Genomic DNA, 21,365 nt, shown 5'->3' with positions numbered 1-21,365 from the left:
ACAGCCTTGGGGCGAGATGTCAGCGGGCTGTCATTACCCTGCGTGGGGGCATCACCCTGTCCCAGAGCAGCCACTGAGCTCCCAGGTAGCAGAGGGTGTGACAGGGCCGGGCAGTGCTGGAGGTGGCTCTGGGAGAAGCTTCCTGGAAAAACAGGCGTGCAGCGAGGCTGCAGCGACCTGGTGCGCAGCAGCAGAAGGCAGCCCTGCCCTGCTGCTCCTGCCGTACTGCGCTCTCCCATGCGTCTCCCCCTCCAAGCTCACTGGGTATGGTGTTTCCAGGGTCTGAAGGCTGGCTGGACATGAGGACAGAGCACACGGGGGTCCTGCAGATCGGCTTAATGGGAGCGCCAAACCTGGGAACACAATTGTGCTGGGCTAGCCCTCACCTATTTGCTTTTCCCTTGTACCCAAAGCCCAGTGGTGTCAGCTAGCCCGCTCCCTCGCCTTCCTGGCTCCCCAGGGAGCCCTGGGGTGGTGACAGAGCTGTGACACCTGTCACAGAGCCACCCGCATGGAGCCACACAGCCCCAGTCCTGGGCTGGATGGGAGGAAAGCAAGAAGGAAACTGCTCACACCGGGGAAAACAACTCAGCAGCATGGTGGTCTTGCAAGGAAAACACCTGAGCCGTGTTACCAAGCCTCTGAAAAAATGGATTGGAATTGAAAACGTGCCAGGGGGAACGCCCACTGTGTGAGCCAGTCGGGGCGGAGCGGTCAGCCAGGAATGCTGCCCTGCTGTCCTGGCCCGTCAGGGCAAGGGACGTAGCCAGGAGGGGAGCACTGCCTGGCCAGGGCTCCGTCCGCATCTGGGAGAGCATGTGCCAGGCCCTGGCGTGATGAGGCAGCCAGTGCTGATGTGGGCAGAGAGGTGGTGAAGTGCCTCGAGGGGCAACGGCTCTGTCGGACGTGGTATCATTGCACCTGCCCAAGGATGGATCTGGAAAACTCGTGACAGCGCCACAATGCGGGCCCAAAGGTACCTGGCTGGGCACCTCCCTGCTTCACAGCTACCTGGGCAAGGCTAGAGTCGCTGCTGCAGGGGAGGAGGAGCACCTGTGTCCCCGAAGTCCCAGCCAGGTAAAGCCCTCGCTGCCTGTCTGCATGTGGTCAGTTGTGTGCTCCCGTGTCCGTGTCCCCCCCCGGTGCACCCCTCGGTGGGGCGGTGAGTGAGCCCTTTCTGCCGTGCGGCTTTTGGGACTCCGTGTGCCAACCTGTAGAAGTCCCGGTGCGTCTGTCAGCTCCCCGCGGCTGGGCTGGGGATGAGCACAAGGCTGCAGGAGCTGGCCGTGCATCAGGCTCTGCCTTCTCCTAGCTTGTTTGCAGGGCTGCAAGCACGGTGCGAGCAAAAAATAAATACGTACACGTACAAAATGAACACCAAACGCCTGTGGTGGCCAGCTGCGCAGTCTGCGGCACCACTTCCTTCGCTTCTATTTGCTCCAAGCCCTCCCTGCGGCTGAGCAACGGGGCACGGGCAGGGAGCCGAGGGGATGCCCCAGGCCGGGAGGGGAGCTGGGGGGGGCTCTGGGGCGGGGGCCGGGCGCCGCCAGCGAGCTGGGAGCCGGGCACACGGGGCTGCAGGAGCGGAGGCGGCGGAGGAGAGCCTGCGCCTGCCGCGGGCACAGCTGCTGCCTGGGGGCTCTGCCCCCGGCCCCCCGAAGCCCCCAGCTCCTGGGGAAGCCGGGACCCTGCCGGGCACCCTCGGCCCTGCCGGGGGCCAGCCCTGGCCGCCCGCGGCCCCCCCGCCGTGACGCAGCGGGTTTATCATTAACGCCCCCCCCGGCAGCGGCAGCGCGGAGCCCGGCGCCAGCCCCTGCCTCGGCCGCAGGTAAGAGCCGGGGGGAGCCGGGGGCAGCGGGGGGCAGCCGGGGGCTCCCACCGACCCTGCTCTGCCCCCCGGGGGCGGGGGGGGATTTAGGGTGCCGGGCCCGGGGTGCTGCCGGCCCCGGGCGCTGCGGTCAAGGATGCTGCGGGCCGGGGGGGTGCCTGGGGGAGTCGGGGAGCGGGGGATCAGCCCGCTGGCAGTCTGCTCGCTGCTGAGTTTGGATTTTGTGCGTCCTCCGGGGTGTCAGATGGAGGGGGGGGGAGAGGTTTCCTCAGCCTGGGAATGATCCCCGGGGATGCTGGCACAGGGACCAGTGACGCCCCAAAGCCCCAGGGAAACTAGCACAGGGCAGCAGTGGGTGTCAGGGAGCGGGGCTGGACCCTCAGCTCTGCCCTCGCCTCAGTCCCCACACCTGCGTGCCCAGCACCACACAGAGCTCGCAGCCAGCTCTGCCAGCCCCAGCCATTTGCTTGTTTAACGATGTTTGGTGGCATCCCTCTGGGCACCTCCATGGCACCCAGAAGGATGCAGGACCCTGCTCCCCATGCCCCCCCGCAGCCCCCATGCAGATGTACCCGATACACAGGAGGCAGAGATGCCTGCTCACGGGGTGCAGTTCTGTAAGGCGGGCAGAGGTGCCATGCCTTCCCTCAGCGTATGTCCGCTGCCAAGCCCAGGGCTCCTCCACAGTAGCTCTGGGTTTGCTAGGCAGGGGCATCCATGCTACCCAGTGCTCACAGCCACAGCACCCGCTGTTTGCTAGAGCAGACCCTGAGCAGAGGCTCCAGTTTGCCTACAGCCCCCTGCTCCCCTGCAGGTGCCTGGGGCTTTCTGCACCCTTGGGGCCACAGTGTCGTGCAGCTGCATGCCGTGCTGGTGTGGGCTGGGCTGTTTCTCTCTCTCTCAAGGCCTTGTGCCTTGCACTGCCAGGTCACAGCACTATCTGTGCTGCCTTGAGAGCTGCACCTTCCTTCTTGGCCTTGGCACGAAGAGAGGACATTCCCCAGGAAGGGAAATGCCACGAATCAGCTTCCACTTTTCTTGTTCTCTGTGGGCAGAGGAAGCTGGAGCAGGCACCACGGTGCAAAGCACCAGGGGCTTCCAGTGCCTCTGGCAAAGGCACCCATGCCCTCGCCCACTTCTTCCCTCCTCTCCCCTCCCCCCCCAGTAAATCAGTAAATCAGCTCTGCCTAGCACAGAAACGCCTGTTGTTCAGGCACTGCAAAAACACTCTTTGTACTTTGAATAGGACTCTTGAATGCGAGGCAGCACGCCAGGCGCTGCCACAGCAGTATTAGCCAGCCCGGGTGGTGCCAGCGTGGACATGGAGGCATTAAAGCCCCAGACTGCTCCCGGGGCAGGGGGGCAGAACTGGTGCTAGGGGTGCGGTGCTGCCCCCTGCCTGCAGCCAGGGCTGCCCCTGTCTGCTCCCAGCTGCTGGAATTTGGGCACGGGTGCTCGGCAAGTCCCCGCCTGCCTCATGTGGGTGCCTGCCCTTGACAGCCAGCCTGCTCCTCACCCGCAGTGTTTTTATGGTTTTATGGTTTTGGAGTATGGCACTGCAGCTTGTGTGTCCTGTGCAACAAGCGTGCATCCCAGAGACGTGCCCGGGGATGTGCTCCCTGCCCTGGTACAGGGTGACCGAGCGTGGACACCAAGCCAGACCCCGTAGAGCAGTCCCTGCTCAGCCCGTGACCTGGACACACCTGCCCTTGCAGAGCATCCCGCTGGCATGGCGAGCCCCCATGCTGAAGAGCTGCCCGCCGAGGGCACAGCCGACCCCGACGCACACATCTACGAGGAGGTGACGCTCTGCGAGAGGATGGAGCTCAGCCAGCGGCTGGCTGTGGAGGAGCTGATCACTACCGAGGCCAGCTATGTGCACAACCTCCAGCTGTGCCTGTCAGACATCCGGGCACACCTCCAGCAGAAGCAGGTGAGGGGGGCTGTCGGCACCTGTGCTGAGGCTGGGGACTGTAGGGTGAGCCCATTGAGAGCAGTGAGGCACCTGAATCCTGGCAAGGCCAGTGCTGAGCATGGCTCCGAGGTCACTGCCTGCTCACCCTGTCCTCCCAGCCTCCCAAAATGCCTCCATCAGCCAAGGTCCTGGGTTGTACGGTCATCAGGTCTGACCCAGTACAGCCGTCCTAAGGCACTAAGTGGTACCTCTGTAATGTTAGAAAGGCCTCATTGTCCTGCTTGGGAACAAAGCCAGCTCTCAGTATCTCCAAATGCCTCCTGGAATGGAGCATTTCCAGCTCCTCAAATGTCATGAGAGGCAGCTGGAAGGATGCTGGTGCTTGGGAGGGTGGGCATGATTCCGGGATGCAAGGTCCACCTCCACCTCATTTATTTGGCTTGTTCTGGGGCAACTTTGTTCCCTTCAGCTGCCTGGTCTTGACCTGGAAGGACTCTTCTCCAACATTGACGACATCCTTCACCTCTCCAGACGGTTCCTCAGGGGACTCGAGGCCACAGCTGCACAGGAGCACGATCAGCTGCTGGGCATCAGTAAGTAGGGCAGTGCCAGGAGCAGATTCATGCCAGCAGCCCCTCTGCAGCCAGGGGTCTCTGCTGGATTTCTGACCTGCAGAAAGAGAGTGCTTGGGGGCAGCGTCAGGCTCAGCCCAGCAGGGGTGCAGAGCTGGCTCGGTGTGTGGGACGAGACCCCTTCCCATGGGAAAGGAGCAGCCTCTCCAGCCTGGCCCTCCTTCCCCAGGCACCCTGTTCCAGGAGTTCAAAGAGGAGATGGAGACTGTCTACAAGACCTACTGTGCCAGCTATGACAATGCCCTCCTGCTTGTGGAGAGCTACCGCAAGGACCCCAGGCTGCAGGAGGAGATCATGGATACCCTGAATGCAACGGTGTACGTACCTGCTGCCAAGGCCACCACCTCCCTCTCCGTGGTTTGCCTCCTGGCCTTGCCCTTCTAAACAAGCTGCCTTCTTGGTGCCCAGGAGCATGCACCCATGCTGAGTGCAGGACCATCATGGCATTGCCTGCTGTAGTTGCTGGCAGCCTCTCCTGCATCCTCTGGGACCTGCCAAACTGGCACTACAGCCTGGGGGTCTCTTATGGCAGACCCCAAAGCGAGGGATGGGGTGGCACACACAGCCCCTGCCTGCTCCTCACCCCCACATCGCTCCCATCCAAAGGGCTGTGCCCACAGAGGGCATGGACTCCCCGGCATCACCAGAGAGACAGGCTGGCCCTAGGGGACTGCTGCTGCCCCGTCAGCACGGTCATGAGCACTGCCAACAGCAGACATGGCAGCGGAGGAGCCGCTGGGGTTTCCTGCTGCATGGAGCACTGCTGACATGACTCCTCAGGCTGGTTGTGCAGGAAGGAGGGGCACTGCCTGCACACCCTGTGCCTGGCAGCTGGACAAGGCCAGCACTCTTCGGGGAGGCCAGGAACCCTCCTGGGGCTGGCACTGCCTTCGGGATGGGGGGACAGCAGCCCCTTGCCAGCACTGCCCAGGGGGGCACAGGTGGCGGGGAGCTGGGGTTCATGGCCAGAAACCCCACTGGGGCTGCAGGCACAGCTCACCTGCAGGTTCAAGGCAGCAAATCTCTCCTGGTGCTGGAGAGGCTCCATTTTCTCCCCAAAATGCTTGCAGAGAAGCGTGGAGAAGCAGCAGGGCAGGAGGGCTGCTCTTTCCCATTGGCCTCACGAAATTCCCCTCTCCGCCAGGCCTCACACAAGCGCCTCGGACCTCAGCTTCTTCCTGGTGATGCCGGTGCAGAGGGTCACCAAATACCCACTGCTGCTGGGCAAGATCCTGGAGAACACCCCCGCTGGCACCAATGCCCACCAGGCCCTCGCCGCGACCGTCAGCACCATGGCCCAGGTCAATGCCAACATCAACGAGTACAAGCGGCAGCGGGAAGTGGGTGAGTGGGGGCACGGTTAGGGCAGGGCGCATGGCACTGGCAATGGACTTGGTGCCCGGGAAGCCTCAGTCCAACCTTAGTCGTGTCCTGGTGTTTTTGCGTTAATTCCTGCTCAAGTCCAAGCTCTCCCTTCCTCTTGCCCTCTGGTGGAGCTGCAGCAGGGGTGGTGTGCCGGCAGCTCTTGGCACTGTGCTCATTAAGGGGGCTGCAAGGCACTGCTGGTGCTGCTCGGACAAATGCCACCCTGGCCAAGCTGCAGGAGCAGGGTGGAAACCGGGGGGAGCACAGAACTGGTCTGCCTGCATTCCCTGAGCTGGGGAATTGGGAGGAACAGTCCTGTCCTTGGGACAGGAGAAATCAAGCTCCCCACAAACATGAACTTGCTTTTCTTTCTGGTTTTCATGGTAATTTCCCCGGGGCTGCCCTTCTTTGATGTGGGTTGTGCTTATCCTGTTGATCAGCCCCAGCCTCGCTGCTGGGCTTTGCACCTCGCAGTTTCCCTGCTTTGCCAGGCTGCCAAGGATGCTCTTACAACTTTTCCAGCCGTGTCTCATTTTCCCCTCATTCCAGCAGCTTCCAACCAGCTGCCCCAGCACGCACCGAGGCCCCTCGGGCTGCAAGGCAGGGCCAGGACAAGGGACACATCTGCCTGCAGCCTAACTGCCAGCACACGGTGCTGCATCAAACCCAGCATGAGCCAGGTCTGCTGTGCTGGGTTAGATCTGTGTCTGCCCGGGACTGTGGGCAGGGTTTTGGGTCCCTGCTGTCCTATGAACAATGAACAAAGCACCCTCAGGGTCCTGTGGGTGCTGTAGGGGAGGGCAGTTGTTTGAGCAGCCCCTTTGCCCGTTCCCCTGCAGAGCCAGTGCTGGGCCCCCGGGGACGCCTGGCCCCTCACCAACTTTTTTCCCTCCCCACATCATGTCTCCCCCGAGGCAGCGACCAAATACAACAAGGCCGAGCACCTGACGCTGCGGGACCGCCTGGCTCGCCTCAACACCCACTCCATCGCCAAGAAGACCACGCGTCTGAGCCGGCTCCTCATGCACGAGGCCGGCTTTGTGAGCAAGGTGCGAACCTGCCTGTCCGTGGCCAGCACCTGCTGCCCCTTCCCTTACATGCTTCTGGCACTTTCCTCCTGTCCCCAAGGTGGGGAGAGCCGAGCCTGGCCAATGCTGACACCCAGTGGCCCGTGCTGCCATACAAGCCTCTGTCCCACTGCCAAGTGACCTAAGGGTGGCTCCTGCTGCCCCATTGCAAGGGTCAGGAATGCAGGTACAGAGCTTCCTGCCTGCCTCTGTGGGAGCTGCAGAGGTTAAAGGGGAGCACCTCGACCTCCAGAAGCCCTGGAGATCCTTGGGCATCCCAGCAAAAGCATACAAACCCAGTGGCAGGGACCACTGCTTGCAGCTGTGGCATTTTCCCCAGCACCACCACAACCCCATGCAGTGCCCTGTTCCCATGTGCATCCCACACACCCCAGACCTTGGCCCTTTTCAAACTCCTGCAGCCCCTTAGGGTCTCCCCCTCCTCATCCCCCAGCTTCATTACCCCTGCCTGAACCCTTCCCTGGCCTGCCCGAGCTAGGGACAAGCTGCCCTTTGTCTTGCAGACGGAGGACAAGGAATATGACAACCTGGAGGAGAAGTTCCAGAGCGTGGCATCCAGTGTGGCTGCACTGAAGGAGAACGTGGCATCCTACATGGCACATTTAGAGGTAAAACCCTGACTGCTTCCAGGGGAATGGCCCCATCCAGGCCTCAGAATGCATTTCAGAGGGTTGCAGAACACTTCCAAGTAAGGAAACAGCAGTTGGAGGTGTTCAGGGACTTTCAGCTCCCAGCTAAAATGAATTGTTGTGCTGGGGGCTCGCACAATATCTGAGGATCGCTCCTGTCCAGGGGAGGTTAAAACAAAGACATTGTCGGCAGAGTTGGGTGTCTACTGGGAGCAATCAGTCCTTATGCTGATCATTACTGCAAGGTATCAAACAGCTGAAAGTGCTAAATGTTGTTCAGCCTGGAAACTCTTGCATTAAGAGGCAGAAGGCAGAAGTGTCCCCAAATCAGGCACGACAGCAGACTTCCTTTTGGAAGTGCCCTGGGTCAATAATTGCTATGATTTTCTCATTTAAATCCCTCAGGGCATCTGAAAGAAATGAAAGTATGAGTGATGGCAAAGCTTGCAGTCTCCAGACACTATTACCAGGAAAATCTCAGGAAATTGCAGAGGGTTCAGAGAGCAGAAATGCGAGGGGTGGAAAGATCTTGTCATGAAAATATTGAGAAAGGTTCCCCAGGTCGGATGGGGACAGAAGAAAATGGGACAGGAAGACTCCCTGGAGCCCAAAGAGTGGGTAAAAAGGACAGAAAACAACAGGATGGCAATCTGCACACCAGTGAGATGTGGCAGGGTCTGATTGTTCCCCAGGACATTGGGTGTGCCTGGAAACCTGCCTGGCACTGCCCCTTGGGGAGCTGCATCTCCATAAGTCACCTGCCTGGCTTCAAGCAGGGCATCAGAGGTCTGCAGACAGGCCTGGCAGCCTGAGAAAAAAGCTGGGGTAGGAGTCATGCTGGGCTTGGATGTTGGGGAAGGTGCCTGCTGCATTTGTGCCACGTCTCTTTCCCTCGGAAAGCTTCTTGCAGCCATCCCAGGGAGTCAATGAAGACATTCCCGTACCGCAGGGGTGTCCTGGCCTCTCTCCACACTGGCTGGCAGGGCTCTGTGCATGCCTGTGCCCCCAGCACAACACAGAGGCAAACCTTGCTTCAGACATTGCCAGGAGCACCTCTGCAGGGCTGGGGAGCAGCACACAGAGTAGTGGTCAGAGCTGCCACCTCCTACTCACAGGGTCAGTCCCTTTTGTATTTCCATCTCCAGTCCCTTCTGTGGCAGGGAGGGCCGCAAAGGAGAGGTCACCTTTCCCATCCCACCCCTCATGCTCTCCATAAATGCTTTGCACACAAACAAAAGGAAGCCCCCAAGCTGCTGGAGCACCAAACCCACATGTCAGGGTGGCGTGCCTTTGGGAACGTGGGTGTAAGTGAAGGTGGTGGGCTGGTGCTGGGCAGTGCCTGGAGGCCAGCCCCCATCGCTCCCTTCCTTTCAGGCGTTCCTGGTGCCGGCCCCACACAAGCGAGAGCTGCAGATGGAGGAGGGCCCTGCCCAGCAGTACCAGCGCCTCGCAGAGCACCTCCACCGCGCTGTTTTCCCCGAGTTTGTGAGTGCTCCTTCCCTGCAGGTCTTCAGGGTCACAAGCAAGCAGTGCCAGGGCTGGCTGCTCCCCAGGGGCAGGGGAGCCAGAAATTGAGGGTGGCCCCAGTGCAGGGAGTGTCCTCAGCAGCAGGCGCAGCCCCGGGGGGCCTGTGAAGCCCTGGTTTTGTGTGGTGACCAGGGTGTCTGCTCTACCAAGGGGCTGCTTTGGCGGGCATCCCACGTGGATGGGAAGGACACCTCGGGAGCTCCACACTCCACACAAGCCCTCCACCCAGTCCCCCAGGCCTTTCCTAATGCACAGGACAGTGCCCCGTGCAGACTGCTAGGCCTGCTGGGGTTCACATGGAGATTTGGGTCCTCTTGCCCCACAGAAGCAACGCCTGGACAGGCTGGTCTGGCAGCCCCTCTGCAGCCTCTCGGAGATGCTGGTGGGGCCACAGCAGCTGGTGAAGAAGCGCCTGGACAAGCTGCTGGACTACGAGGAGATCCAGGAGCGCAAGAGCGAGCTGGGCAGCGTGACGTACGATGAGGAGGCTGCCATGAACACCTACCTCGCCATCAATGCCCTGCTCGTGGCCGAGCTCCCGCGGTTCAACCAGCTGGTTGTGCAGCTCCTGGGGCAGGTGCTGGGCTCCCTCTGCGTCCTGCACCAGGACCTGGCTGCGGAGGTCCTGCACGAGGCAGAAAAGGAGCTGAAGCAGGTGGGAGAGGCTTTGGCATGGGGGCAAATGCTGGTGTACGTGCTGAGCCTGTCCTCCCTTTGGGCCGTGAGGGCTCTGAGGGCTTGCTGCATCCCCAGCCTGCCCTGCAGGCATGCAGCTCCCTGTACAGCACTTGTAAGCGATCCCTCCTCCCCGTCAGCCAGGGAAAGCCAGATTTTCTATTGCTCGCTGCCAGGAGCTGTCCTGTTCTCTGTTGGAGGGTAGCACTAGTAATTCACTGGTGTGGTGCTGGGAGAATCAGTGCTCACTCAGCGCCGGAGAGCTCTCTGCTGGGAAGGGGGAGGAGGAGGAGAGCTCCTGGCCTGGAGAAGGAGCATTGCTTGGGCCCCAAACCCTTGGAGATGCCTCTCGGGAGGCCTCACCCCACAGGCACTGTGAGCCTGCTGTTGGCAAGCGATGGCTCAGCCCAGGGGTGAGCATGGCCCTGACCTGAGCCGTGACCAAGACGAGGACATGGTGCAGCTGGCATGTCCCCAGTGGTGGGGCTGGGTTCTCCTTGCTCGGCCTGGGGGCTTGTGCTGCAGAGCCCTGAGCTAGACCCTCCTTTGTCCCTCAGGATAAGGTGTTAGGCTGGGGGCTCAGGACAGGACCTGGGCACTGCTCCTTTGGGCGCAGCCCAAGGGCTCACAGCCAGAGGGCAGCAGCTCTTGTTGCTGAAAGGGGATGGATCTCAACTGCAAGGTGCATCTTCAGCACTCCGTTCTCTTGCTTTGTCACCTCTTTTCTTCTTGCTCCTTCTCTTCTGACCCTACCCACAGCTCTGTGCATCCCTACAGGCCCCTCTGACCTCAGGGTCTGTCTTCACAGCTGCCCCATGGCCACATGACTCTGCCCGCTTTCTGGAGGCTGGTGGAGGACACTCTGCAGCAAGCTGGTGCCCAGCTCTGTACGTTCACCCAGGCGTTTGAGACGGTCACACCGAGCCCTGTGACACAGGTAGGAGCTGGGAGGGGTGTCCTGGGTCAGCAGGACTGAGGCTGCGTGGTGCAGGACATCTCCCAGGGGGAGGCTGGCTCAGACAGCAGCACAGGAGGTCACCGCAGCCACAGCGTGCACATGGAGCATGCACACGGAGCACCTCAGCCTACTGCGTGTCTGACTAAGTGCTCCTATGTCTCTTGCTCCCCACCAGCCCCTGACTGCTGCCGAGGAGCGGAAGGTCCTTTCCCTCGTGAGCAAACACGGCCCAGACAAACTTTACCAAGTGACAAGCAACGTCAGTGGCAGCAAAGACTTGGACCTGACCTTGCAAAGGGGACAGATTGTGGCTCTGCTGCAACGCGTCGACACCAAGGGCAACACGAGCAGGTGGCTGGTGGATGCTGGAGGTACTGCAAGCACTGCGGGGAGGCTCTCCCTGCCTTGGCACCAGGGTCAGAAAACAAATCCGAACCATTTTCTCAGCTTGGATGAAGCTGGCTCAGACCAAACACAGCTCTGCTTTGGCAGCTACACCTGTAGCCTTTAGCTCTAAACCTTGGGTTTCCCCATTTGTTCCCTGTCATGGGTGGGAAAGCAGAACCCTGTGCATGCAAACATCCTGAAACCCCTTTTTTTGGGTTTCGTTGCTTGATGTTCCCTAGCAATGGGCCAGTTTAAGAAGGGCTCTTGTGCCGTGCAAGGCAATGGCCAGGTTATCCTCCCTTTCTCCTCCAGCTAGCCCTACATGTGTCAGGCAGCAGGGCTGCTTAACGGTGTGTATGTGCATTTCCTCCAGGTCCCCGAGGGTTTGTGCCTGCTGGCAAACTGCAGCCCTATAGCCCAGTGCAAGGCCAGCAGACCGGGATGCAGACGCCAACCCAAGAGAGTGTCCCAGACAGAAGGCGACATTCGTATGCATCACCCGAGGCTCCCAGGCCCCAGGTGGCCACATTCACCCCGGCTTTCCAGGTGAGAGTGGGGGACACCCCCTGGGCTGTTCCTCACGACCCTTCTAGCTCGGTGCTTGTCCCTGCGTGCGGGTGGGGATGTGGACTTGCTTTTCCAGCACATGGGATTATATACGTGTAGCTGTTTGCCTGGCTGGAGTGGCACAGCTGGGATTTGCCTTGCTGGGACCTGCTGTGGACAGAGCAAAGCAAGTTGTGCCTGGTGGGATCCCCACTGTCCCTCCACTGATGGCAGGATTGTGCTGCCCTCTTGGAAATAGCCTCTGTGTCCCCTATAGATCCTGCCCTGCCTGTCCCTTCCCCTCTTGCCTCCTGTTCCCAGCAAGGGCTCCCTCCCCTCCTTCACTTTCCGCAGATGGTCGCTGGCTTCTCCTTTGCCGCCAGGAGTCCGCAGGAGGTCAGCCTGCAGGCTGGGCAGCCCGTGGTGGTGCTGGAGCCACATGACAAGAAGGGCAGCAAGGAGTGGAGCCTGGTGGAGGTGAACGGCCAGAGGGGCTACGTGCCCTCCAGCTACCTGGTGACAGTCCCTGTCCAGGAGCCCATGGGCTGGAGCGTGCCTGTGTGAGCACCGCCAGCCCAGTACCCCAGGGCGCAGGCTTCGTGCTGCTCTCAGATGAGAGCCATCTGCTTGGCACCCGAGGAGCTCTTCACAGAGATGCTGGAGGGGGGTGGCTGCATGGCCCTGGGCTGGGGAAGCAGCAGGATATGGCCCAGGGAATGTGGGCACAAGCACGGAGGTGGAGAGATGTGTTTTGTGCTGATGGGCACAAGGGCTGGAAAGCAGGAGGGTGACATGTCCCATGTGTGTTTGCTTACTACTGGGAGACACAGAGGGAAGGCTCGGGACCACGTGCCAGCAGGTGGCTGCAGGTTTGCAGGGGTTTGTTGAAATTTGTGTCAGTGGGAAAAGTGTCCCTAGGGGTGGTGAGATGGAACTGTCCATAGGTAGTTCAGGTCCAAGCTGCAAAGGCTGCAGTGCCACAGAGGGGCAAGGGGAGGTAGCTGGTGCTGCTCATTTTCTCTCCCAGCCCCAAGGGGTGAGCTGGGCTCTGCAGTACCAGATATTCCTGGGCCAAACCTCAATGGCCATGGGACCTTACCTGCAGGCTCTATCCCTAGGAGGTGCCCTTGGACGTGGTGTGAGGCTGTGGAGCACCAACGTCCCTCACTTCTCCCAGAATATTTCCCAAACCCTTTGCACTCACTGCTGTCCCAAGCCTTGAGCTGCTCCTTCAGGGTGAGAAGAGGGCACAGGTCTCTTCCAGCCTAACCACAAGGAAAAATAAAGGGCACAAGAGTGCCTTTAAATAGCACGGTGAGGACACGCTCTCCTACAAGGAATGCTCTGGCCAGGCAGGCGGAACATGCTTGTGACCAGGGATGGGGGGATGGCGGGCAGGGACGGCTCCTGGCCAGGCGCCAGGGCTAAGGTTAGGCATTGGAGCAGGACCATGCCTGTGGCAGATGCTCCCAGCCCGGGGTCTCGCCATGCCCAGGGCTTTGCGGGGTGGCTGCTGCTGCCCGCATCCTGCCCGCTGCCCTGCAAGTTGTTTGGTGCTGGCGCAGCACCGGGGCTGATTCACATCCTGGATGTGGAGGCATTTGGATCAAATCCGACCTGCTGGCCCCTGGCCTGCTTGTTTGTGTGCTGGGGGGTGCACAGTGGTCTAGGCAAGGCCGGTGTGGGTTAAACGGGTCTTCTTGCTGGCACAGAGGGGTGCAGAGCCCTGGGAGGGTCTGCAGAGCCGATATGTTGGCCTAGGATTGCATGAGCTTCATGAGCATGAATTGTGTGTGGAGCAGAAGCTCCCTTTGTCCCCACAGTGGCCCCAGGCAGCATGCTGCAGACGTGCCCTGCCCCATCTTCCTGGTGTGCAGGATCCAGCCCTGTACTCGGGGAGGCACAGAGCTGCTTCCCTACCTCTCTGCCCACTGCTTCGGCCCCAGGGACAACAGCATCCCTCATTCCCTTGCTCTGGTGGGAGGAGAGAGGCAAGAGAGCTAGCTGTCCCTGAGGAGCAGGGTGCCAGCACAGCCATGTTCCTACAGGCAGGCAGTGGCTGCTCAGGCTCTGCTCTGCCCCTGCCTTATCTCCCTGCCCAGGTGTGCACAGCCCCAGGGGCACAGCAGGGGGCTCGGCAGGTAGGAGCCACAGTGTGCCTGCAGCTGGGCACACTGGGGGCAGGCAGGGATGGCCGTGAGCCCAGTCCAGCCAGCACCACAAAGAGGAGAGCAGCACCCGTGGAAGTCCCAAGCTGGGGTTCCCAAACCCTGACCCATCCCCACACCCCAGGGTGCAAGGAGGGGAGGAAACATGCAGCGGTGTGCAGGGAGAGGGGCTGAATGCAGGAGACGGGTGGCCCAGGGGAAGCAGGACCCCCAGGACCTGCTGGGAAAGCTGCCTGCAGGGCCAGAGGGGGGCTGAGCCCGGCAGAGTGCGGCCCAGGGGCTGGGAGGTGGGAAGGGAGGCACGAGCATCACTCCTGGCTCCTGCCTTGCACAGCCAGCACCTGAATTGTCTAATAAAGTGTGAAATTGCTTTCATGCTCTGCTACCTTTGCTGAGATGGACCATCATTAAGGCACCTCCCTTCCCAGCCAGCAGCCGGCTGCTGCCTATGTCCCTGCTGTCACGGCTCTGCCAGATGAGCCACGGGCTCGAGCTGTGCCTGGCTCAGCCCAGCAGCAGTTCTGTGCCTGCTGGTACCTCCAGCCAGTACTGAGCACCCTTGCCTTCTGCTCAGCCCCTGCCCAAAACATTGCACGCAGCATCCAGCTGGCCGTGAAACCATGCCACGGCGCTGGGACAGGGGTCGCGGACCCTGTCTTTCCCCCTGCCTGCCCTCTGGATGCCCTTGGGGATTCCAGGAGGTGGTGCTTCCTGTGCCAGGTGCCTGGAGCCCTGCTGGACCCTTGCTCTGGCACTGCAGGAGAGCAGGGCTGTCCCCCCACCGTGCAATGACTGATTGCTGCCGAACCGCCGGCATGTGAGCAGGGACCATTTGCTGGCCTTAATAGCAATAATCAATCATCGCTCTCCTGCTCCAGGCCTGGCTGCTATGCGAGGCTCTCCGGGACTGGGGGGGCTGCTGGGAGCTGCAGTGATAGCAGGGGGAAGTCCTCTGGAGGGGACACAGAGGTCTTGTGGTGGCTTTTCTTCCACTGGGAGGGTAGTCCGTATCCCCTGTGGGAGAGGACATGCCAGCTGCTCCACGTCTGTGCGCCTGGATCTCTGCAACCAGCAATTTTGGAGGGAGGATGGGGCTGTGCAAGAGCTGCGGGGGGCTCCCAGCTTGGCCCCCCCAGGTACCTGTGCCCAAGGAGCTGCTGAGTGGGAGCCAGAGGGAGTCGTGCATGGGATTTGTGCATGTGCAACCTGCAGGAAATGCCAGGCAGCCAAGATACTTTGCCCCAGGGAAGGGAAAAAAAAAAAAAAAAGTAATGTTTTCCAGCCACTGATGAAGTTAAACCCTTGATCTGGTTAAAAGTTTCCTCCCAAAGGAAAGCTGGGATGGGATGTGCTCGTGCTGGGATGGGACGTGGAGGAGGCAAAGCCCTATCTCAACCTGGGTGCTGTCCCCACCATTCCCCCTGAACCTTCACATAACCCTATACCGCACGCCGCTTCCCCTTGCTGCAGCTCAGCCAAATGCCATCAGCTGAGGGGAGGCTTCTTGCCACCACAAAGCCAGCCTGTCCCCGACGTGACATGAGCCAGCTGGAGCAGCCAGGCAGCACTGCCCACTGCGTGGCGAGCACAACAGCCCCGCACCACACCGCACCATGTACCCCCATCCCTGCTGTGCCCCCACAGCATCCCCAGGCACAGAGCCCCTGGGCGATGTCCCCTGCCCCCCACGCTGGGCTTCCCCTGCCCCTCAAGTGTGGGCGCTTCACCCTCCTGGCAGCCACCAGCAGGGCCCTGCAGGCCCTCCCATCCCCAAGGTGACTTTGCTGGCGGGTAAGCTCCTGGGACTTTCCAGAGAGCAGAGGCTGGCGCACGTGGTGAGGGGTGTAGGGTGAGCAGGGCACGGTCCTGCTGTGTCTGGCAACAACTGCCAAGCTGATAAAAGGGCAGACCCCACAGCCTGAGGTGCTCCTGCACCCTTGGGTGGCTGCTCACAGCTGTCACAGCAATACGTGGGGCTGCAGCAGCAACCTAAATGCCTCTCAGGGTGTCCTCAGGGTGCTGGTGGCCCCCAGGGTGCAAAGGCTGCTCAGCTGGCTGCTCCCACTGGTGCTGGGGGAATCCGCTGCGCAGCTTCCTGCTGGAACAAACACTGATGGTGGGAGATGAAGATGGAGAAGCTCATCCCAGCACGGAGGGGAACATCCCCAGACATGTCCCTGCCCCTCCTGACTGAGGACAGCCGTGTCACCCTGCCTTTTGCAGGCTCTGGGCTTTTCACGGGCAGCCAGGGTTGCCTGCTGTGTGTGCACAGCACACCTCCTCCAACCACCCCAATGCAGTGCCAGGAGACATTTCAAAGCCTTCTCCTAGCCACAGGCACCTCAAGGAAAACAAAAGAGCGGCGTAATTCCCACCTCGCTTCCGAATCACCACAAGCCATCCCAGCGGCTAGACAAACCCAGCACCACCTGCAGCCCCAGCTCCCCTTTAGTACCTAACACGGCCGGGACTTGTGAGCACTCCTTCATTAGCATTCCTCCTCCTGGGGCCTGCACAGCCTGTTCCCAAGGCCGGGATGTTAACTGAATTACTTCCCCCAGCACTTCCGCAGCTCTGGGGACTCCAACACCTCCATGTGCCACCGGGCAGCCTCCGCAGAGCCTGCTCTCACCTTCGGGCAGGAGCCAGCTGCGGCCAAGAAAAATACATCCAGGCAAAGGGAAATCCAGGCTGGAGAGAGGGTGCAGCAGCGAGTCACTGCAGGGATTCAGGAATCAGAGCAAATCAAGCCAAAGTGGAAACCAGAAGCCCAATGGGGCTGGGGGAGCAGGGGGTGCCCCTGCCCGAAGGGGGTGATCTGTGGGGTTTGTGCCCCGTGGGCTGCTCCTGACCATGGGTACAGGCTGCAAACACAAATCCCTTCTGTGTGCTCAGCTGGCATCCTGGCCAGCATTTACCTAAAACACACCCTGGGGAGGAAAGGATGGGTGGGGGATGGGGAGGGGGAGGAAGGCTGCCTGCTGTTTGTTTTTACTAATGAAGCCCCATAATCAAATCATTTCAATATTAATTGTAAAGCCAGCAGGCAGATTTCTGTCTCCAGATGGGACGTGACAGGAATAGTTCAAGGTTGGCCATGTTATGCCACTCCACTCAGTGAGTACCCGGAGCAGCCCCAGGCAGGGATTCCCACCTGGCCTCTGGTCCCGGGGGTGCAGAGACCATACAAGCCCCCCGGGCATCATTCCCTGCAGTAAAAATAAAGCCTTAAGGAAAAAATAAAATTAAAATAAAATAAAATAAAGAGAGAAGCCCCAGGTTGGAGCAGAGGAGGCAGGAGCCGTTTCCCCTGCTTCTATCTCCCAGCTTGTTCGGGGTACATGGGATTTATTTGTGGCTTGCACCTAGCACATTGTATGCTTGGATTTGGGGAAAGGAGAAAAAAAAAAAAAGGAGGGGGGGGGCTTTTTTTTTTTTTTTTTTTTTTTTTTTTTTAACTAGCTGCAATGTTAGTCCTCCAGCTGCAGAGAGCTCCGCTCAGGAACTTGGAAGCAAATGACTGAGGAGAGGAAAAAGCTGCCCCATACCTAATAAAACATGTGTCTTGCCCAGCCTCTTGTTTGGGCTCCCTAGGGCTGCTGTGCTGCCCGTGTGGCTCACATGGAGCACAAACACCCTGTGCCCTTCCCAGGGTGATGGCACAGACATACCAGGGCTGAGCCGAGCACTTACCAGTGCCTGCTGCTTCTGATTGTGCCTCCCTGAGCTGCTGCCCTCTCCTTGCTCATGCAGCTGGCAGCATTTCTGAAATCCCCTGGGAGGGCTCTGGGCCCGGGGGGTTCCTGGTGCTGAGCAGCCACCAGCATCCCTCCAGCCAGGCCTCTGCGCTCTTATCTGCTTGCAGTTCTCATGCCTGAGTCATCAGGGGCAGGAGCATCAGATCAGAAATCAAGCCATTAACTCACTGAGCAGCACTGGCAAAGGACCTCAAATACAGGCAATGGAGCCCCTGCGTCTGGGGCTCCGGGATGGGGGCAGGATGTGTCCCTCTGGGCCCCCTGGAGCACCTTGTGTGCCACCACCTTAGCACAGTGCCCCTGGGCTGGGCACATTCCACTCCTGCTTCCCACACGGCCTGTGCATGCCCATCCCGGCTGGGCTGTGAGGGTATGTGCTTCTGTGCCTTCACTCCTCCTCCTCTTTTCCTCCTCTTTTTTTTTTTTCTTTTCTCTTTTTTTTTTTCCTTTTCTCTCTTTTTTTTTTTTTATTTTTTAAACATGCACAAGTGGGAATTAAATCGAGGCCACTAAACTCGTTCGCAGCAGCAGCCCTGCTGGGCTCACAGGCAACGTGTCCCCACCAGTCCCGTGCCACAGCTACCTGTCCCTGGCTGGGACAGCACCGCCTGCTGGCACCCTGTTGTGGATGGGGACCTTGGTGCGACCAAAGGGACAAACCCACCCAAAACCACGCCACCTTCGAGCCATTCCTCTTCCATGTTGGGATCTGAAAATGCAGCACTTAGCGGCTGCTCAGGTCCCCTGGCTGCTGGTGGCCCAAAGCCCCATGGCATCAGGCTTGGGGCTGGGGCTGTGCTGTCAGAGCAGGAGGTGCAGTGCTGGGGGCTGGCTTGCGGCCACCCCCGCAGCACGGCTCAGCCCTGGGGGATGAGGCCAGATGATGAGGAAGGAATAAGTCTGGGAATGCACCAGCAGCCCCTGACCCGATCTCATGTTCACAGCAGGGAGCAGGAGGGATGCTGCTCGCAGGTGAGCTTCCCTGAAGATGCGTCTTGTCTGCTGCCCAGGGACAAACCCAGAGCAGCGAGGGGATGGGATGGCTGCTGGGAATTTCAATGCCCGCCTGTGAATGCTGGTGTTGTTCTGTCCCAGACATGGCCATGCTCTGCCCAGGAGAAGCAGCATTCAAATGCAGCCGATCATAGGATTCTCGCCTGCAAATAAAGCTGGTCCAGAAAATCCAGGGAGAAATGGAGCTTGAAAGGAGCCCTGGAGTGGCACCCTGTCCCTGCAGGGCCCTGCCAAGAGTGGCAGCCCTGCTGCAGGGAGCAGCGAGTAAGCCTCACGGGGGGGAGGGGGGCGGCATGCTCAGCGCCACAGGGACATTGTGGGGACGTGGGGATGTGGGGAGGGGGGGATGTGGGGATGTGGGAGCCAGACTGGGCTCTCCAAAGAGCCTCCCACTCCTCTGCACCCCCCGGTGTGCTGTTATCATGGGGCTGGGCCTGGGGAGCTGGTGCTGTGCACATGGCCAGCAGGGGTGAGCCAGAGAGAGGAGACATCCAGGGACAACCTTGAGGTAAAGATCTCAGCTTGGTCATCAGCCTGGGATAGGAAACTCTGTCCTGTGACCGACCACGGCTCTGGGCAAATGGAGATGCCACCAATTGCCACAATTTGTGTATTGACTCCACGCACGCTGTCAAAGCCATGCCTCAAAGAGCTAGATTTGTATGGATAACAACATTTCTTATCACTGTTGCTAATGTGATACCAGTCCATTCCAATCTAGGTATTTCCATAATTTATTTTAATGAAGTTTAACAAACTAGTTTACTTTTCAACATTTGTGTATGTCCTGTTTGCTCATTTATGCGTGCAACAAATGACATTAAAGCTACTAAATATTTAGAAAATAACAAGTGTATGTAAGAAGTGCACTTGTCATAAAAAAAAAAAAATAATAATAATAAATCAGGTTTTGTCTTCTCTGGCACGCGGAGCCTTGCCCAACACTGGATATTCCCCCCCTTCCCATGCCACCATCGGGCTGGAGTGGGAGCCCAACCTGGCTGCTGCCAGGCCCCATTCCCAGGGAATGCTGAGGGTTGTGACCCCTGCTGCTTTTTTATTTTTATCACCCTGACAACACTGCTGCTTAGCTTGGATTTTATTAAAAGTAAGTTGTGCTGTTAAAGGACAGCCCCACACTGGTCAGGCCCTGCGGGAGGTGCCCCCAGCCTCCCTGCCCTGCACTCCCTGCCCCTGCTCCCATGCCTGCAGCCCCATCCCCCCAAGCCCAGCGGGGAGATGAACACTGTTTGTCTTCGGGGCATTTGCAGGCTCCAGGTGAAGCTGAGTGAACCTCCAGCACCCTGGGAAAGCTGCTGAAGGCTGTGCGAGGCAGCAACCCAGGTGGGCTTCTTAGGTGGGTACGGTGCGTACATCCTGGCACAGACAAGTTTTGGGGAACGAAGCGGTGGTGCAATGACAGAGCTGCACCTGCTCATGGCCAAGGGGACTGTGCTGCCCTGCTGCCCTGCTGTGACAGCCCCGGTTGCTGAAAGCCCTGCAGGGAGTGCTGTTTGCAGCTGGAGGGATGCAGCCCTTTGCCTGGAGCCCAGCCAAGAACCGCTCAACGTCTGAGCCTTCCGCCGCTTCCTGCTTGCAGAGAAGAGAAGGAAGAGTAATGAGTGAAGTCTTGGGCAAACTATTTGGAAATCAAAAGATCTCACTCTCCGAGCGCTGCTGAGCTTAGTGGCTTTACGGGGGGCAGCGTGCAGTCAGCATGCGGGTCGTGAGAGAGACGTGGCCCCTCAGAGCTCCCAGTTCCCTGCTTTGGCAAGGAGGAGAAATTGCACTGCTGCACTCTGCCTTGCTCCATTTATTCCGTTGCCCCCCCCTCCCCCCCCCCCCGCTTTGCCAGCTAGGCCATTCCCAAACACAGCTTCACCCCAGCTCTGATGCTTCCTTCTTATATGTATCAGCACAGCTAATAATAACAGCCCCAAATTCTCCCCGCCTGTCGCTTAGTTCACAGAAATGGTGCTGTGCAGTCACGATGCCTCCATTCGGTTTGTGTGCATGCCTTTCACTACATAAAACGTGTGGGCATGCCGCTCTCCCCTACCCCAGTTGTGCAACTGGGGGATTTGGATGCAATACCCAAACTCCCAGCTCTTTGCTCCTGGGAATATCGTGCCTGTCCCCATGGCAGGCAAATTAGCTACGTGGCTGTATTCCTTACCTTCCTAATGAGCCGAGAGCACGCAGGAGAGATCAAAATAGCCCCAGCTGACACAGATACCTGTGCAAAGCAGTAGGGGCCTGCACTCACCTTTGTAATCGCATGCTGCATGGCGATGAGTCACCCACAGCCCTGCTCGGGCGGGCAGCACACCGGCTGCCTGCCTCCCGCTGCAGGATGCGGGCAGCCTTTGCCACGCTGAATTTGTCACCGTCTGAGAAAGAGCTGTTCCCCTCCGGAAAGGGGGGTCCAAAGCACAGACAACGAGTGGTGAAAGCAGCAGGGAAAAGGATGGGAACGAGAGCATCTTGCGGCTTTTGAAGCTCTCCAGGCACTTCCAAGCGTCAGGGAGATGGCGCGAGCTGTGATTTTGCTGCATTATTTCTGTTGCTAGCGGGCTTTGCGCAGTGAGCTACTGTGTGCATGGGAACTGCTTGAAACGAGCAGCTCGCAGCCCAGTTGGGGGGCTGAGCATCGCCTGCATGGGAGCAGGCAGCGCCCTGGGACCAGCCCGCACCCTGGCTGGGGTGGGGATGCGGAGCCCCAGGACTGGCCCCTTATCCTGGCATGGCCGCAGGTGAAGCAGCCGGAGAAGGGAGCCGTGTGTCAGCTCACACCGAGCTCCCTCGGCCACAGAAAGCCCCAAGCTCCCCACCCTCCTCCCTGCGGCGCAGGGCTTGGGGCTCCCTCACTGCCAAT

General features: G+C 59.6%; 1 protein-coding gene across 2 annotated transcripts; it reads left to right on the top strand.

The window, feature by feature from the left end:
• Positions 1-216: 216 nt before the first annotated feature.
• On the top strand, positions 217-14,088 carry ARHGEF37 (Rho guanine nucleotide exchange factor 37). 2 transcript variants are annotated; one of them, XM_038186545.2, is made up of 13 exons: positions 217-1,077; positions 3,544-3,761; positions 4,213-4,336; positions 4,545-4,692; positions 5,520-5,719; positions 6,659-6,789; positions 7,332-7,436; positions 8,832-8,942; positions 9,310-9,639; positions 10,468-10,596; positions 10,793-10,988; positions 11,378-11,550; positions 11,905-14,088. In XM_038186545.2, the coding sequence occupies exons 2-13, from the start codon at positions 3,558-3,560 to the stop codon at positions 12,112-12,114; spliced, it is 2,061 nt and encodes a 686-aa protein (XP_038042473.1). In that variant the 5' UTR covers positions 217-1,077; positions 3,544-3,557; the 3' UTR covers positions 12,115-14,088. The 2 variants fall into 2 exon arrangements, with proteins under 2 accessions (XP_038042473.1, XP_038042474.1); XM_038186546.2 differs by lacking the exon at positions 217-1,077 and adding an exon at positions 1,558-1,828.
• Positions 14,089-21,365: the final 7,277 nt, after the last annotated feature.

Source organism: Anas platyrhynchos, chromosome 14 (genome assembly GCF_047663525.1).
Source record: "Anas platyrhynchos isolate ZD024472 breed Pekin duck chromosome 14, IASCAAS_PekinDuck_T2T, whole genome shotgun sequence".
Classification (NCBI taxonomy): Eukaryota; Metazoa; Chordata; class Aves; order Anseriformes; family Anatidae; genus Anas; species Anas platyrhynchos.
This window is presented reverse-complemented; position numbering and strand designations above follow the sequence as displayed.

Bases quoted from the DNA above. Each gene is read 5' to 3' on its own strand.
- ARHGEF37 (XM_038186545.2), top strand. From the start codon at position 3,558: ATGGCGAGCCCCCATGCTGAAGAGCTGCCCGCCGAGGGCACAGCCGAC. The intron at 4,337-4,544 runs GTAAGTAGGGCA...CTCCTTCCCCAG, and splicing joins CGATCAGCTGCTGGGCATCA to GCACCCTGTTCCAGGAGTTC. The intron at 10,989-11,377 runs GTACTGCAAGCA...CATTTCCTCCAG, and splicing joins GTGGCTGGTGGATGCTGGAG to GTCCCCGAGGGTTTGTGCCT.